We start from the raw sequence: 19,503 nt of genomic DNA on the forward strand, positions 1-19,503 counted from the left end.
TTGAGCATCTTTTCATAAGGTTAAGGCCACTTGCATTTCTTTTCCTATAAACTGTCTTACTCATTTCTCTGGTTGAGTTTTATATAGGATTGTTGTTCTTTTCCTTTATTTTAGAAACAAGTCTATCTTTTTAGTCTAAATTCAGCCTCCAACCCTCTCCAATCATGTAATGTCTCAAATCATATTTTCTTAGGAAGCAATGCCTAGCACTACATATATCAAGATAGTCATACCAGCATTAAACATGAGATAAAAACACTGGGTTTTGAGTCATCTACCTTCTGTCAAAAAGCAAATTCTGTACCTTATGTCAAGGCATGGTTAAAAATTAGCCTTTTTCCCTGCCCACACATAATCCTGTCATAGCCAATGGACTTTTCTCATGACCCACAACCTTTTAACTGTATTTGATATGGTGACAATACACATACTTTCTAAAACTGAGTTTCGTTTGTAGGGCAAACTGACTGGATACAAGTCACTTAAACCAAAGTATCTCAAATTCTTTTTGGAAACTGGCAGGACATTAATACAAGACCTCATCCTGCTGCTTCCTCACTTTTAAGATAGTGGATTTGGAGAAAAATGTAAAGTGTTTTAAAGTATAAAATTATCTGGTCTATGTCACTTCTTTTTCAAAATCAAATACCTCTACCCAACTGCCTTTAAAATGGAGTTCTAAATAACCCTCCAAGTTCATTCCCCAGTTCTTCCCCATAAGTTGTCCTTCTCATTATCCCTTCAACGACTCTTCCCCACTCCTGACTTCACCTCTAGCACTCTTCTGGAAGGGCAGGCCTACGCCGGCAGCACTAGCATTACTTGGGAATTTGGAAGTACAAATGCTTGGGTCCCATCTCGGACTCAATCAGGAAAGACCTGGAGACCTGTGGCTTAGCAAGCCTTTCAGGAAAAGTTTGAGAAACAACTCACTTGACACTATATAACCTTTCCTGCAATTCTTGGAACTCCTTGCTAAAAGCTATTAGCTCTCTATTGCACTTTAATACCAAAGGTAAGCAAGTTCTGAATATTTTTTCCGGCGTATTCCTTTTCTTCCAACCAGACTAAAGAACCATGTCTTCAACTTTCATTCTGTCAAATCATCCAGAATGGCACTATTCATGGTTTTCAAAAACTTAACTATATGTCACTTGATTTATTTTGTTGTTGCTTTTAAGTAACAACTCAATAAAAAAGTACTTTCTCTCCAGGAAAATAACTTCCACTAAAGCTGTCTGAAGGAGCAGATAGGAACAGTTTCTAATGTTTGGCCTGAACCGCTTTCTCTGACGTCTGTTGTTTTAGGGCTGTATACTGGGGAAAAGGGGAAAGAGTGCGTGGAGTGGGGGTGGCTGAGTAGTGGCTCCATGGCTCCCCCACCAAGTCCCAGCACCTTCTACAAGAAAAGGGACTTGGCACGTGAGTAAGTTAAGGCTCTGGAGATTGGCCTGGACTGTCCAGGTGGCCCAATGGTGGACGCTCAAGCGTCCTTCTCAGAGGGGGACGGGGAGGCGGCACCACAGAAGAGAGCAGGCCATCTGAGGCACAGCAGCGCTCTGAAGGCGTGAGGGGGGCTGCTACCCGAGGATTCGAGGAACGCACCCTAGGAGCCGAACAGGCAAGGACACGGATGTTCTGTGGCCTCCAGGCCCACCAGCCGTGAAACTGACCTTGGACTTCTGACCTCCGGAACCGTAAAAGAATTTGTGTTGTCTGAAGCCACTAAATTTGTGGAAATCTGCTAAAGCAGCAATAGGAAACTAATACAAAGCTTTTAACAAGTTTTTATTGTGAAATATTGGATTTAGAAAAAAGTACAAAATGTCAACAGGTGTGTACAAGTACAGTATTTCCATAGGCTATACATGTGAACAGCTTAACAGGTTCACCGCAGAATGCATATTTAGACCAATACAATCTAAAAAGGACTCAATATTCACAGGCTATTAATACATAAATAACTTGAGCCAAGATGCCCCCACTGGCAAATGCTAATTAATAGCTGAAACAGGCTAAAAAGCACAATAGAGCACACCACAGTATTTCCTTACAGATCCACGTTTAAGGAATATCAGCTCATTAGGTCAATACACTACAGAGCCAGGACTGGGACTCAACTACTAGCTTATACAATTTCAAAAACCTGAAGTTCAAAAACAAGGTCATGGAATAAAGAGAGAATATTCACTGAGGATTTCGTACCATGAACCCCCTAAAGGTTTCAGCCTTGGAATTTACAAGAAGCTTATTTGGACTGATTTTCCATTTTCAATCTGCTACCCACCAAAAAAAAAAAAAAAAGGGTGTGTGTGTCAAATGCCTTTTGTAGCAGTTCCAACAAGGTATAAGAACTCTTACAGTTTATTTTAAAACCATAATGACCGCTATGGATTGACAAAAGTCTGAGAAACCAGCATATAAAACATAAATTTGAAAGAAAGGCAATACTATCTTACCAACTTATCAAGTCCTGCAAATATTAAAATCCATGTTAATAAAGCATCTAGCCTGGCTGAGAATACTAAATTTAGGAAGGTTTTTTACATAAAGATTTCATAAAAATAAACCAGTTTAAATTTTCCAAGTCTGATGATTGGATCTTTTGCTGTCACTTTAAGAAAATTAACCTAGATTATATATAATATATCCAAATTGGATAAAGAATTATGTGTATCACTTTATAATGAATAATAATATACTGAAGTATACGCCATGTTAAAAAGAATTGTTTTCTTAGGAAAAGACAAATCTTTGCTATGACATTCATAATCAATGCTTGTTTAAAAATAAAATTATCAACACTGATAAATTTAGTAACAGTTTACCTGAAACAAATTTATCTTTGCCCGTTAAGTTCTAAAAGAAGAAGCACTTTCACTCCAAACCAGTGTATCTAACCATGTCTGAAGCTTTAAAATGGAATTAAAGTCTGAGCTAATAGTTAAGTGGGAGGAGATCGATTCCATCCCAGGCTGAAAACCACTGGGTCAGTTTCTTGGTCAACAACCTCACAGACTATCCACCCTACCTGAACCTCCTATAGACAGTTTTAAAACTTTGAGACCGTTTTCTTCTAAATAGTGCCTGAATCTTACAGCAGATTCCAATTTATTCAAAGATAATCACAGATAGGATTAAAAGTTATTTAATTTTTTTCTAGATTTTTCTAGATTTCTTAATCTACAAATTAAGTATGGAATACATAAATATTAACTTATATAACCACATATGTGGAAAGAAGAAATATGGGGAACTGTAGAAATATACATTTTAAAGAAATCTTATAAAAGAAAAATAAAGCACAACATAACTCACATAATATGAACATGAAGCCATTGGACATAAAAAATAACATTACTCTATCAGAAGTGATTTAAAGTTAAAACTTTGGGGAAGTATTTTGACATAATTCAATGACCAACGCTTCCCTCGTCACACAGAAACAAACCACAAAAATCATCTAAAACCTATATGTATTATCAGTTAGTTTTTAATGCAACCTCAAACATTTTACTAGCAATTTTGATTTCCTTTTGAAATAGGCTTCTGTACATATACACTTATATACAAACATTATTAAACATGATTTTAAAACAAACTTTATGTACAAAAGATCAGCATTCCTATAAATAAAAACATTAGGTGGCAAAAAGGCACTTGTAAGTAAAAATCTACAGTAGTTTGTACAAAACAAAAACACTTTTTACCTTGGATACTGTACAATAAACAATCCCTATATCCTTACTAATGTTAATGATGTAACTTTTAAAAACATATTTACATATACTCTGAAGTTCATTTAATAAAAGCACCATGATTCTAAATTCACGCTGATGTAAAGTTAAAACACAATTACCAAAAAACCCAGTGTTCAATATATTCCTTGTTCAAAAGTTTTTGGATTTCTAAATTGGAAACTTTATCTGAAATTACCATAGTGTAAAACAAAAAATAAAACAAAGAAACCCTGCTGCTTTGACTTAAAACTTTACAATTATTGCATGTTGCATTTTTTTTTTTTTAAAGAGTACTACTCATGCACTCCTTTAAAACTTTTTAATACTATTGCTGGCAAAAAGTTCCTGGATATCAAATAATTAAAAAGTTACTTCAAACCAGTTGAAGCTTTATTTGAATGTTGACAACTTAAAAAATGCTGTATATCAGTTACAAAAGTGAATAGGAAACACGCCAATTCATTTGGTGTGCAAAAATATTTTTCCACCACACAGAATTTAGGGGTTTCACAGAATTTTTTTCAAATCTACATATTCCACAGAAATACTAAGTGGGCAACTCCTCTCTCAAGGAGATGTGAGTGTGCTTCCGCTCTTGTCGAACTTCTTGCCCTTCGACAGCGCTGCAACCTGCTTGAGCAGTTCTCTGTTTTTGGCCTGTAGGAAATAAAAACACTGGAGATTAAAAATAATGTTTGAGATATTAAGAGTCATGCTAAAGAAAACGACTTATTTTTATACTGTTCTTCTCATTTATATAACAAAGGATTTCACTAAAACACTAAAAGATCAAATGAAAGGACTGGTAATTCTTAGAACCATCTCTTTAATATGGGATATACAGAAGGAAAATTCTAGATTTATCAGCCCCCTTTGAAAATGTCAATATAATTATCATCCAAAGCTACAGCTATTTACAAAGGCAGCAGCTTAAAGTGAAACCACCCATAAAAGGGGACCAAATTTCAGGGTAAACTGGGAAAAAATGTTTTGCCCTTTATCTTACAAACATCAAATGAAAAACTATGAAAATAGTAATATTTTATAATTAATAAGATCAAAGAATGAATCAGTTATTGATTTGGGCAGCTATTTCCCGACAGACTCTATGCAGTCTCTCGTTTGATTTTTTTTTAATAGCACAAACATGAAAGGTCAATTTTGCAAAAAACATTCAAAGAATTTACCACTTTGCCTAACTCTAAATCTCTTAGTTTAATGATATTCAAATCATTTTCTTCTGAAGCACCCATCAGAACCACCTTTTCTGGTTTTATTTTCTTTCGTTGATTTGCCACAGTCATTTGGCACTAGCTTTGTGTGTGACTTGGGCAGTTATACATGATCAGTTTTCAATTTCATGAAAGTTTGAAATATATTTGCAAAGATTCAAAATTTCCTGCTGCCAATAACCTGAACCCAATTCACACTTGGTTTCTGCTGTCATTCTGTCACGGAAGGACCTGGCACTGAGCCAGCACACGGAGGCCTGTTTCAGGGGCGTCAGGGCGAGCCCCAAGGCTGGCCTGCCCGCTGTCCTAGGCAACCCCTCCAGGGTGGGCATGCAGTGGTAAGGCTCCCCGTGCACACAAGTGCAAGAATGAGCAAGCCCCTCTTCCTCCACTGCGACTCGTAATTAACACCATGGCCTCCGAGTGCAGGTATTCTCAGCACTAGCTTATACATGCAAATCCAATCATTTTTATGTTCAACAGCATGATTAACAGTTTCCCTAATCAATAGTTATTAAATGGCATTAATGAAGTTTCAATTTCAAGTTCGAATTCAATTTCAAACTTAGAAAACCATCAAGAATTTATAAGTGTTTTTTATCCTTTAAAACAAAACCGTTTGAGAAACTTGGGACAAATCAAATGAGAATGCCTGGCAATTAATGGGAATTTAGTGAGCACACTCTTGATTAAATTTTATTGCTGAGATCAGCAGACTTAGTCAATGTTGTGAAAAAAAGGTTTTTTAATTGCTATTATTTAATATAATATCACTTAATTTATCACTACTATTATAAATAATATAGCATGTTATTTCTAACACTGGCTAAAGATGAAAACTTAAGAAACAGAAATTTTAAATACAAGTTAATGAAGAGCATTGAAAAAGGGTATTCCTGCAAATTTACCTCAAAGCAACTCCACAGGGATCAGGTTATTAATACATTTATATAAAAATGTTTATATTGACATAGCAAAACATTTAAAAGTGAGTCACCAAATTATCTTTCCTCAAGCACCATTAAGAAACAATGTTTTCAGAGCTATTAGCAAGGTAAATTTTCTATGGCAGGGTTTACTTCTGTAATTATACAGAAATACAGCTAACTATATTTACTGATGTAAGGAGAAAACCCTACTAGTACACCAGTTGCTAAAAGGAACATGGTGAAAAGAGGGCAGCATGGACGCAGCACACAGACATAAAGGGACACGGTGTGATAAAAAGGAAACAACGGATGAAAGCTGGGGAGGCGGGGCAGCGGGGCAGGCCTGCATCAGAACATGTCAGTCTCAGGTCACCACGTCCTAGCGGTATGACCACAGCTGCATCTGTAAGATAGGGACACCTTACAACTCAGAGTTACTGTAAAGAACAAGATAATACATGTAAAATCACCCCAAAAGTGCCAAACTTCTATATAAAGATTAGTTACTACTGGATTATATGAAATTTCAGCTCCCAAAGAGGTGGGCTTAAGACTTCAATTAGGGGGAAGCGGCTGTGGCTCAACTGAAAGAGCGTCCACCTACCATACAGGATGTCCAGGGTTCAGTACCCAGGGCCTCTTGGCCTATGTGGTGAGCTGGCCCACGCACAGTGCTGCCATGTGTAAGGAGTGCGCCCCGTGCGAAAAAAGCACAGCCCACCCAGGAGTGGCAAAGCACACATGGAGAGCTGACACAGCGAGATGCCGCAACAACAACAAAAAGAGACACAGATTCCTGATGCCCCTGACAAGAATGCAAGTGGACATAGAAGAACACACAGCGAATGGACACAGGGAGCAAACAACTGGGGTGGAGGGGGGGGGGCGGGGAGAGAAATAAAAAATGAATCTTTAAAAAAAAAAGACTTCAATTAGGCTGCGGTATTAAAGAGACGTTTCTGTGTGCTTACAACTGTGACTGAAAACAAATAGAAAAACAAAACCCCTGCTCTTTTAAACAGTGGGAATTAGCAAGTTTAAGTTTAAATCATATTATGTATTGCCTGCAGTTTTTTCTCTTATCTCATTCTGGATTTACTCCCGAGTTTTTATTTTATCTCATTAAATCGGGCATCATCCTGTAGAATACTTTGTTCTTAGTCATTTGGCATTAAAAACTGAATAGTAAAAGGAAGAATATCATAAACTAAAGATAATTCACATGCAAGTCCACATGATGTGGGCAGTCTCTGCCACAGGGCAGACGGGCACCCCCAGGACCCGCGCCCCCTAAGGAACCCCCTGATGCCTGCTTGCTCCGGCCCTGTGGCGGCTCCTCGGGAGAGTTCTTTCTTACAGTAAGGTCAGGGTTAACACAAGGCGATCGCTACCGCCAATTTCAGCAAGCTCCTAAATCCATGTATCAGTCTTCCTCAATTTAAGCTACTTGCAAAGAAGTATGAACAATACAAAACCAAAAGACAGAAAAAGCAAATATCCCGATGCTGCAATGGTAAAATCCAGGGCAGAGTCACTATCTCCTTTCCTGAGCTGTTCCCTCCTGTCAAAGCCTGACACCCACGTGCCGGCTTCTTCTCTGCCTTCAAGACTTAAAGATCCTGTGACCCACACATTAATTCTAAAAGTGTCAGAATGTGCCCATCAGGCGGAACCTGCCTCTAATCAGGCGTGGTCTGATCTTGACATGCACACAGCCGAGGTAAGAAGAAGGCTGCATCCGCGCTGGGTGCTCCCATCTCTGGGCCAGGCTGCAGGAAGTACTCCCTGTGTGACTGTGGGACTCTCAGCGTCCGTATCCTCCCCAGCCCCGACGTCCAGGTGGAGCACTAGGCTTCCTGCCCTGCAGACAGCCAATTCCTGCTGGGCACTTTGCAAGTCCAGTTCAAAGGTTAACGTGTGCCGTCCGCCTGTATCACTGCATGCAGCATACACTTCCCATCTGCTCAAGGTTCTTGAGAACTGGGAAGCTTTTGTATTCCTACCTCCTTTCCAGGGTCAGGGAGGAACTAACGGCCTTGTCTGCATGAATCCAACTTTCAATTTTTTGTTTTCGGTCCTGTATCAATTCACCATACTCCAAGGGTTTCTATCCCTCCTCTGAAAACCCCATTTGGGGGTTTAGGGTAAAGTTTCCAGAATTAATGTACTAAATCACTTTTCATGTGATTCCAAACAATAACTTTTAATGGGATCAAAACTAAAAACCATTATAAAGTCAAAATCTCAAAGGTGAAAATGCAGAAATGCAGTTTAAACAAATACATGTAATGCCTCCCACACAAGAGGGATAGCAATACTGTCTGATTCAGTGAGGGCTGTTAACCAGTAGCCCTCCGTGCCCAACACTCAGTTGGCTTAAAGCTTAGCACTTACCTGTAGTTGTTCCACTGTTTCTTTGTGAGCTTTTTCCATACTATTCATCTTTGTTCTCAAATTTGACTCTTGGTACTGAAAATCTGCCTTTAGTTCAGTTAACTGAGGAATTAAAGAAGAAAATACATATATATACACACACAGAAAACACAGAAACACAGACCTTTTTTTTTTTTAGAAGGTACTGGGGAATGAACCCAGGACCTCATACATGGGAAGCAGGTGCTCAACCACGGAGCTACATCCTCCCCCAGTGAGAACTGGTTTTCTCTTCGATGAATTATACCTATTTTAATATAGTATAATTTTGGTGTTATGATAGTATCTGACCAACAGTATAACTGCCCTTTTATTTTTTTTTTAAGGGGCTTTCCTGGACAAAAAGTTTGGCAACTGAAGTCCCAACAGGAAAGCCTCAATGTTAATACATTGGAAAATGCCCCCAATTAAAATGTGCTTCATATTAACATAAAATAAGTAAAATTGGTTTCAGGTTAAAATAATATTTCAATAATAAGGAAAAAATTCATACTGGGCAAGTATAAAGAGGAATGGTTTTATTAACCAAGAGCTGTATTTTATTTATTTTACAATTTATGCCTAGGATTATGTTCCCATTACCACCTAAGACTTGAAGTAAAAATGGAGAACAAAGCACAGAAGTACAATAATGTGTAATGTGAAAGGAAATGGGGTTAATTTTAAATTGGGGCTAAATCTGACAAATAAAAAAAAAAGCAGTTCCAGAAAGCAAAAAAAGGGCCACATTAATTTTTTCAAACATAAAAGTAAAAAATCTCATGACTTTAAACTAAAATTAGGGATGGCATTACATAATTTCACTACCAGAAACATACAGAAGCCTCATATTACTTTAAATGGTTTTCATTCTGTAAACTTTAAAGTGTTCTTTTTTCTAAAAACTTAACAGATAGTAAACTGAAAGATGTACAAGGGCAAGAGAGAAACTTTCTGAATAAAAGCCTTTCTCAAATGAAATTCAAAGAATAGCTGACTTCTCTCTCCTAGCTTTCTATATTACAAAGGAATTCCTGTTCTGAAATGCCAATGTGCAGCAGCTCAAATAAGATAGTGCTATTCCCACAGGGTATGCAGCCTCTAGACTGTGAGCTTCTGCAAAGTTAGGGTCGTGTCTTCCTTGTTTATGCATCTGTGTACCCTCATAAGCTGGTATGATGCCTGGTTTTAGAAGTCACTCAACTGCTGTGAAACACTCAGGAAAATCTACTGTTTCAGACTTACTTTAGAAGAAAAAGTTGCAAGTGGATAGCTCTATCAGGCTTATTATTTTCCTCTTAATCATTCATAATCACTAACTTCAATCCCCATAAGTGGTTTTTTGCTTTTTTTTTTTAAAGGGACACAACAAAAGCAGAAAACTTTCAACTAACTGTATTAATATAGAAACCTAAAAAACAGCCAATATTCCACAACTAATTACTACGTGGTTTTAAAATCATCATTTTGCAGCAAATTTATATTTTTACTGAATCCAGGCAAATGCAGATATACTTGGCTTTATGCAATAAAAGCCTCTCTAAAAGAGGAGTAAAGAACAAATTTCCATAAAAGTTTAATTTTAAAAATCCTGCTGTTAGTCCAAAAGAACCATAAAAAATAAGATACCTGTAGCCATACATTTTTATCTTCTGTGTCAATCCTAATGTTTACATACTGAATTTGCTGGGAGTAAGGTGCAGGTGGATTAAAATAAGCTTCAACCCATAGCCACGAGTGTGGGTGGGAACACGCAAGCCCCTGAATGCCAGGCCTCGGAGCCAGTGCAGGCCCCAGCACTGCGACGGGCCGTTTCATAAGCGCCGTTTCTAACCTTAAAGGAAGAGATGCTGGGGAGAGGCTCGGCTGGGACGAGGCGGCCTGCGGGCCTCGTGACAATGAGCAGTCAGTCCTTCCCAGAGGCGGCAAGCAGAAGCAACGGCAGCGCGCCCAGGAGCGAGGAGGAAGCGCCTGGCACCTCCCAACCACCCAGCCACCCGGGAGACGGTCCCAACGCTCCTGCGTCAGTGCTGCCAGATCCCGGGCCTGCGCCAACGTGTGGCTGAATGGCATCGACGCTGGCTGCCGCCCCATGCTTGCCCCTACGCTTCCCTCATCTGTGGCATGAGACGATCCATACTTCTGTTAACACTCCTCTTTTCATTAAATGGGCAACAAACTTCTGATAGCCCTCTTGATCTAACTACATAGTGTTGCTTTTCACCCGTTACTGACTTGGGTTGAAATCAATAAACATCAGTATTCAATTACTTTCTTACATCGTAAGAGTTCATGCAATATTCCATTCGTATCTCAGTTTCAAAATTCTACGGTTACTGAAAACTAATTAATGTTCAAATTCTTACAACTAAAATTCAGAAAAGACACTTTCACCTATATCCACTAGACTCAAATTTGGGCTTTTGTAATGTGTCTTATAAGAATCATACATAACAAACATAACCAAATCATTAAAGGAAGTCTAATGATATTTGTAAATTATGAAGCAATAGCCAAGAAGTAAATCTTACCAAGTTTCAGTGAACCATGTTCTCACCTTTTTATCTTTTTCTAAAATGGTCTGGTCTCTTTGCTGCAAGAGACGCTTAAGTGACATCACTTCTTCTTTCAGTTGACTTATAAGGACAAAATTGTCTGTTCCCCCACTATCTGCTGACTGATTTATAGAGCTACTAAAAAAGAAAAAAAGTAAAACACAGTTAAATGAAGTAGAAGGATGATTAGCAGGTGTTCAAATTGCATAAATTAGACAATTCCACAAACATCCTTAAGGCTAATGCAAAAAAATATGTACCTGACAGAAATGGATGCAACTGGCAAATTACCTTACTAATGGCACACATTACATACACCTGCAGAAATATAATTCAGTATTAGCTTTTAGGGGGTCAATACTTCTAGCGTAAAGCAATAGGCAGCCAATTTGTACAGTAACATCAGCAAACTTCTGGCTAATGAACTAAAACAAAGTCACGCTCACATTTCAAATCTAAAAACACTTTCCAAGCAGGTCAATGTAAAATATCACACCTAGATATGTGTTTCTCTGTAGGACAATTAAGATATAGAAAATGTTCTCTATTCAGTTTTTCTTTTTTCCAACCCAAATTTATTCCCCTAATAGTACAACATAGTTCAGTGCCACTTTCTTATTGCCAAAATTAAGTTAAATGTTAAACTAATCTTGTTTATTCTCTGAGGTGACCCAAGAAGTCAATGTAGAAGATACATGTTTCTTTTATCTAGTAATAACTGGCCATCAATCAGCTGCTGAATTTTCATAACACTAAAGGAATTCATTTTTACCTATCTCCATTGGATGGCTTAGATTCCAATTTGGGTTTTTTCTTTGGAGTTTCATTCTGAATTGCTGCAGAGGATTTATGGCTGAAACCAAACATTAGTAAAAATAATTAGAGTAAAAAAGGCAGAGGTACCAAATGATGAGTTATTGTTCTTCCCTAAAATACTGAGCAACAGAGATATTTTAAAATACTAAGTAACAAAGTTAAAGGGATGTCAGATTTTAAAAAGTACATTTCAAAACACTTAAAAAAACAAGTTAACATATTTACCTTTGTTTCCACAGCCCCTGCTCTTGTTCTGGACTCAGGTTGCTGATTCTGAAAAATATATAAATAACACCTAATAACAACATTTGGTTAAGATAGCAGCATATAACAGCACTCTTTCTCAATGGAATCAAATTAAATAGTTTATAATCTTTAGCTCAGTTTTCAGTCTGAGGTAAAATATATTGAATGAATTACATTCTGATGAGATAAATTCTAACCAAAGGACTATTAGCCATCTTAAGACATTTAAGAAAGGTATGACGACAGAGACTAGATTTTCTTTTTAATCAGGCCCTGCATGATTCAATTTAATATCTTACTAAAGATCGGGGTATATAAGCGTGAAACCACCACAAAAGAGTTCTATAATTATAAAGTTTGGAAATCATAATAGACAGACAAAAGATGCTGTGTGCTAATTTAAGGCTTTCCTACTAATCCTAAATGAAAACTCTTCTTTTGGCATAACTCAAGTCGCTCAGATTTAGTGTGCCAAGTTGAATCAGGAAATATCTTATTTCTTTGTCTCTCTTCTAGTTTTCCTAAGGACTCTCTGTATCTTTCTTTATTCAGTCCTCTAGAAAAATAAAGCTGAAAATACTGAGAAACTCTGCCATAACCACGGACTATACTTTTGCTGATAATTAATACTATAATACTACTTCTTTTGCATTATACCATACTACTAATAACCACTTGAAGTCTACATTTTTTCTACTTTACTTGCACATTAGCTAATCCTTCATGAGCCCATAGTTTCGTCACTCAACATGTACTGAGTACATCCCATGTACCAGACAACAGGTGGCTACACAATTTAGAATTTCCTCCAAGTATGTCTTAACTAAGCTGTGGTCAAAATAGAAGGCATACAAGCATATAGTTATAAGATGTTGGAAGGCCTTGTACAAGTCATTTAACATCCGAGTCTCCATTCCCCTGCCTATAAAATGGGTATAATGCATATATGCATATAATATGCATAACATATGTTATCTCACAGAAATATAAGAATTAAATGAATTACATATATTTATATGGTAGCACCTTAAAACCTTTATATATAATTTAGCTATTTGTATTTATGAGTGCATGTTATTTACTACTGTTTCAGCTGTGGAAGTTTTAAGGCAAAAGTAAAAATAGTTCTGGGAAGCTGATGTAGCTCAAGTGGCTAAGCACCTGCTTCCCACATACAGGGACCTGGGTTCAATGCCCAGTACTTCCTTGAAAAAAAAAAAAAAAAAAGTGAAAATAGATCATGTTCTCAAGAATCAGCTATGAAGAAATACCTCCTTAGGGAAACAGCAGTTGTAATTACATCACCCTGAGTTATTCTTCACTTGTGACAGTGAGTGGAGACCCTACTGAAGAATTCAACTGCCCTTTTGTTTCACTCGCAAATTTCATTATAAACATTAGCAAATCATATAATTATACATGGATTAATAGCACTCTGTAGATCTTAATGTGAGAACAATCATTGTAAAAATGATTTATCCAAAACACTTGGAATTCTAATCTTAGCTTCCTGAGGACTGGCCATTCTTGGATCCAATTTGAGCCTAGTTTTTTTTCTTCCAATCACTATGTATCACAATATAATATTCATCTTCCTTGTAACAGTTCTAATCTACTGAACTAAAGAAAGGAACATACAATTATCAGTGCCGCTATAAAGCCCCATAATCTAATATGTGCTTGCTTACTATTTAGAATCAGATCTTGTTAATAAAACAAACATATTACATTTCAAAAACATTACTGTGTGTCTCTAAGTGGTAGGCAAATTGGGTTTCTAAAAATGGAACTATGCTTTAAATAACTATCCAGGAGTTTAAAAATAAAGAAATTTCAGAAAAAAGAATGAATTCTGAAAAATTGAATTTTCCCCAGTTGAATTCTCTGGTGCTTTATGTTCTTGATTTCCATGAAGACTAAAATGACACTGAAAAATCCTTTTACACTATACACATAAAAAGTTAAGATATCACCATTATATGCCTTCTCTAATGCACTTTAAGAATCAAGAAGTTGTCTATATATGAATAGCGTTCTTATCTATGTGACTTAAGAGAGTGCCACTGTTTGAAATATTCTGATTGAGAATGCTTCTACCTTTGTCACAAAAGATAGAGCTATATTCTGTTATTCAAAGGATCAAAGTGTATTTGTCACTGGTTTTTGTTTTTACTGAAACAAATTAATGATAATGAAAGTAAATCAGTTTTTAAAAATAAAAGCCTAAAAATGCTTGAAGAAAGAGTATTGAGGCTCCTGGTAATGTAAATCAATGAGGTGTTAATTAACAGATGTATCTATCTTTTGACTTCAAGATAAGATAATTTTAAATAGTAATTCCCTAAATGTCCTATCTTTATTATTATGGTAAACAGCTTGAACTCACTCAAGGTTTTAACTTTATGCACTGAGTAAAGTGGTGAAACCATCTTAGACATACGAGCAGCTTACCGTGTATAATGGAAACTGGACTAGCGTGCAGCCAGTATTTGCAACATGTAGCACTAAAATGCCAGGGAGATCTCAGCAAACACGGCTCGCCAGGACTCACCTGTGATGGCCACTGCTGTGGCGGTGGTGGTGGTGGTGATGGTGCTTCGGGTGAGGCTGGTCTTTCTCGGGAAGAGACGAAGAGGAGGAGTTGGAATGGGACGACCCCAGGCTCTTCCTCTGCTCTTTCGTCTTCTGTAAAACCCTCTTGTATGATAAAGTACACAGCCAGCATAACAACTTCCCATCGACCTTTTAAGAAAAATGTCTCTATTAGACTAAAAATACTTAAACTGACGCTAATAAAATCAGGTGAGTTAAACTGTTCAGCTTCCAACTCTATTTCACTCATACACATGCACACTGCCTTTGCAAAATGGAAGTAAAACCAGACTTTTCTGAAACTTGGGAATATGCTTGTTTGGAGGATCATACCATTGGTAAGGATGATATTTGGACTTCCTGTTACTTTCAGGAATTTTTAATTTGGATATAAGAAATATATTACCGTTTTTCTTACTACAGGAAAATAAGCATAAATTGACGATATACCTCAAAAGAATCTTATCTAAGCACTACACTGAATTCTTAAATTACTATGTAATTACTAAAATGATACAACGTTTTACTACTGTAAAGACAACAAATTCATAGAAAAAAAGGAGATGTATGTAAGGGGAGAGGGAGACTTCTTTCCAAAATAAAGACTAAACCTATAAAAACAAAATTCAGTATTTGTCTTCAATTTGTTCATACAAGAAGTCCTGGAGGACTATGTCTTACACTAGGGTACGACGTTTACGTTGCTTTGGGGGGACTAGGGAAGCCCTTCAAAGAGAGGGCCAGCCTCCATGTTGACTGAAACGGGGGGACGACAGGCGGCTTGTGTGCCTGCTAATCAGCACGCCGGCCCCGGGTGTGACACACCCACATGCTGACTAAGCCACTGGAGGCAACAAAAATGAACAGTGGTTCCAAATACGAAGCCTGAATCAAAAGGCACAGGAGTAAATTTGAATTACATGTGCTAATGTGCCATCAACTAGTTCTTCATAGCAGCAACATCATATAACCATCAAAAGGTGAGTGGCTGGAAGGATTTATTTAACAACAGAAATTCAAACCTTATGGGGATAACAGAATAGTACAGAATATTTTTTTGAGGTATAGTAATTCCAACTGACCAATGTGAATCTGCTTATAAATAAGGAGAAAGCACACTTTTCCTGCACTTTCATCTCCCACTTTTTCAGGGACCCAAAGGACAGATCATGTCTCAGTGATTTATTAATTATAACAACTTCCAACTTGTTTGGTAGTTAAGTTCTAGAAGATACCTTACCATAAATAAAACATACCTTTCTTCTTCCTTCCTCCTTCCGATCAAAAGCACACTGCTGTTTGCACTGTTCACAGGTCTGAGGTGGTCCATATTTTTTTTCTGAATTTGTACAACGTTGACACTTGGTGCCAATAAACGCTGCGATTATGTTACAGTACTGACAAGGTTTGGGCTGAAAAAGAGATATACAATGCTCTAATTGATACATTAAAAAAAAAAACTATAACTTTTCTGCATAAAACAAGCACAATGCCAGAGATATATTTCTGGGATTAAGGAAACCAATAGCAAAAAATCCTGTTTTCTGTCATGTATGTTGCCCTGACATATTCAATAAGATTTTTCACGTTTCTATCCATTCAACTAATATTTTATTTTGAGGGCCATGAACTGACTCTACTCTTGGGATATTTAAATACAATCACAAGAAACGTATTTATGATTTGTATAGTATGTTATACAAAAGCTTTACACAAAAAAGATCTCAAAGATTGAAAGACTTGGGAAGAATGAACTTCTACTAATTTAATATCCTGGTTAGCTTTACTCCATATCACTTATTCACAAATATATTAGCTTTTCACTAGATGCAAAGAATATAAACTATGGGTAAATTTATTAAAAAATGACAACAGAGCATATTCAACACAATCTATAACAAACATACCTTGATATTCTTTGATATTCAAAAGACAATTCTGGATTTTATAGACTCTTAAGGCCAGCATTTAACCAATGATCATTGTAATGTACAGGTAGACCTAAGAGAGAATGTATACTAGCATAGTGTTGTGACTATTGTGAATATGTGAATTACATCAAAATAAAGATTCTTCAGAGGGGGAGAATTTTTATGCCAGCTTTATGGATAATCAGGCTTTTGATAATAGGAGTTTGCTATATCTGACTCTTTAAAGGAAAAGTTACTTTATTAGTTTCACTCTGAAACTGAACATTTATAAACCTTGTAATCATTCCATTGATTTTACTTTCCGCTATCTCCTTATCAAGCTATCACCAGAAAATCTCTTTCACAAAATATTTTGGTTGAAACGTTTAAGAGTACAGCAATATGTATTTTTTAGGAGGCAGATCTATGTGAAAAATGTTAACTGATAAGTAACAGTAACACAGAATAAACATAAACATACTTACCGTCCCAAATTGCTTCACATTTTGAGCACACTTCTTACAAATTGTGTTAGTTTTGCTGAAAAGGAAATTGTATATAATGAAATTTATGTAGCTTTCTGAGATAATTAGCCCAATATTCAACTCAAGTAAATGGAGGAGTCAAAGATTTGCAGCAATGAAAATTGCTCTAATATATACTGACTTTTCCTTTTAATACAAATCTAATTTACTTCTCTTCTAAATTACTACTGAACTACTAAAATAACATAAGTTTTTATACTTTTTTGTAAAAGAAACAAAACAAGAAACCCCAACATCTATCTAGCTCTAAAATCTTCACACTTGCCATCACTACAGAGCACTACTGCACAGCACTACATCTCAGTGGCTTCCTTTTGAACCTTCCACTGAGCCATGCTCCACTCAGCTGACGTCTGTTCCTACTTAGTAGAAACTTGTTCTTCTTTGAGGCTACTTTCTGGTATGTGTTCTCAGAATGGGGATGCCCTGTTAACAAGCACGCACCGCTCTTCCGCCAGTAACAAGTTACCAGCTCCCACTCCTGGAAGGATGGTACCGGTAACGCCGAGACCGTTCCTCAGACCCGTGTCAGCACTAAGGCTTAACCTTTTCTTTTTTTAAGTAGTTTATAGCAACTGTTTAAATCTGCATTTTCATTTGCAAGGCTGCATATTTTTTAGGCAGTAATTTAATCCTTATTCCCTTATGTGTCAACTAAAGTGTACTTGTAAAAATAATAATTGTTTTTGTGAACGTTCTCTCCCACCACGTATTAGGTTTACACCTTAAAATTTAAGAAGCTAAACCATTTTTAAAAATATTTTATTATGTATACAAGATTACCATTTCCAAGTATGCCTTAGAGACAATGCTTTGTCTTTAACAATCAAAACTGTTAAAAAATACAAACCTCTCTTGTTGAAATTCTGATCTGCAGTAAGTACATTTTACAATAGGATGTGCAATCCGACATTCCTGTAATAAAACAATACATTAGTCAACATCTTTCTCAAAGTCCCAAATCTCACTTTTCTGGTAGAAAATTATTACCCAGCCTAGTCTATGTTTAAAACATCAATAAAAACCTGTCTTCTAAGGTAGGCAATTGAGGGATTTATCATGTAAATGGCCAATTACAATGTAATTCCTAAGGGAAGGGACAGGTGTCTTTGTCTTAATTAGTTGTGGGGTGTATTACAGTTAAATTAGGAAAGCTGTCAGGGCCGATTTCAAGGACTGGTTAAACGTGAAACTACTTATTTTGCACCGTTGCTCACAGACAGCATCCCGGCTTTAAGGGGATGGAAGGAGCTCCAAATCATAGAGCATTCTGCTCCCAAGCCAGCCGCTTCGCTTTCCTGGACAGGGAAGAAGGATGCCATCAGCTCTGCGGCTTCGGATTCCTAGCGAGAAAGTGCAAAAACTGTCCCCTGCCTCCAGGTGGAAGGAGAGGACAGACCAGGCGGAACATCGAGATGAAAACATCTCCATCCCAGGGGCTCTGCGGCACAGACAGGTGGCTGCCTCACTCAGCCCCACCCCTAAGACCCCCGGCGCCGCCCGCAGGAGAACAATTTTCTGCCTCCTGCTCAGGGGTCTTTCCGGGCTGACGTCCAGGCCCTCGGGAGGCGAGGCTCCGGACCCCCCATGCCGCCGGCGCCGAGCAAGAGAGCAGGGTTGCAGGGCCCGGCCGAGGCCGCCCGCCCGCCCGCCCGGCGCCCGCGCCCGCGCCCGCGCCCACGGACCTTGCAGAGCTGCTGCCCCTGGGAGAGCTCCTCGAAGGGATAGCGCTGGGTGCACTTGGTGCAGGCGTACAGGGCCGAGGCCGCCATCCTGCGCCCGGCCTCCGCCCCGCGCCCCGCCCGGCGCCCTCCGGGCCTCGCCGCCGGAGCCCCGGCCCGCCGGCCGCCGCCTCCCCCCGCCCGCACTTCCGCCGCCGGCAGCGCCGCCGGGCTCGCCCGCTAGGCCCGCGCCGGCGGAGGGAGACGCGGCCGAGAGTCGCTGCGCCCGGCCGCGGCCCGCTTCCTCCTCGCCGCCCGCCCCGCCGCGATTGGCCGCCGCGGCCGCACGTCATGCGCGCGCCGCCCCGCCCCCGGGCCGCGGCGCAGCGCGCCCACAAAGGCGGCGGCGCGGCCAATGGCAGCCCGGCGCTCCCCGCGCGCGAAAGCCGCTCGGAGCCGCCGCGCCCCGCGGCCCGGCCCGGCCCGGCGCTCCGCGCCCCATTGGGCGGCCGCGGGCCTCAGGCTGGCGCCCCGCCCCGCGTCCGCACCCCCTCAGCCGCCATTGGGCCAAGCGCTAGCCCCGCCCAGCCCGCCCTGCTATTGGCCAAAAGGTAAGCCTTCCCCTGGAGCGGCGGCCCCAGGCCTGGCCCACGCCCGCTCCGGCCTTACGCCGCAGGCAGCGATGGCGTGTGGTTTTCACCCTATTTCGGTCATGCGACTCCATTGCCACGCAAGACGACAGCGTCGACTGGCCCACGGCGCCTCCTTGGGAAGGCTCGCCCCTGGCAGCGGCCCCCACAGCCCCAGTGGTATAGCCTCGGCCGTTTCCGTTACGCGCTACCTTGTGACGTCACCGGCGGAAGGG

At 39.2% G+C, this 19,503-nt stretch overlaps 1 protein-coding gene across 2 annotated transcripts; it reads right to left on the reverse strand.

Moving 5' to 3' along the window:
• Positions 1 to 1,771: 1,771 nt before the first annotated feature.
• On the reverse strand, positions 1,772 to 18,806 carry FAM76B (family with sequence similarity 76 member B). 2 transcript variants are annotated; one of them, XM_004463685.5, is made up of 10 exons: positions 18,663 to 18,806; positions 17,828 to 17,892; positions 16,918 to 16,972; positions 15,779 to 15,934; positions 14,482 to 14,672; positions 11,910 to 11,957; positions 11,641 to 11,721; positions 10,871 to 11,006; positions 8,296 to 8,397; positions 1,772 to 4,397 (listed from the first exon to the last, which is right to left on the reverse strand). In XM_004463685.5, exons 1-10 carry the CDS (start codon positions 18,747 to 18,749, stop codon positions 4,308 to 4,310), a joined length of 1,011 nt encoding a protein of 336 aa, XP_004463742.1. In that variant the 5' UTR covers positions 18,750 to 18,806; the 3' UTR covers positions 1,772 to 4,307. The 2 variants fall into 2 exon arrangements, with proteins under 2 accessions (XP_004463742.1, XP_004463743.1); XM_004463686.5 differs by having other exon boundaries at positions 10,871 to 11,003; positions 18,663 to 18,789.
• Positions 18,807 to 19,503: the final 697 nt, after the last annotated feature.

This window comes from Dasypus novemcinctus, chromosome 27 (assembly GCF_030445035.2).
Source record: "Dasypus novemcinctus isolate mDasNov1 chromosome 27, mDasNov1.1.hap2, whole genome shotgun sequence".
Classification (NCBI taxonomy): Eukaryota; Metazoa; Chordata; class Mammalia; order Cingulata; family Dasypodidae; genus Dasypus; species Dasypus novemcinctus.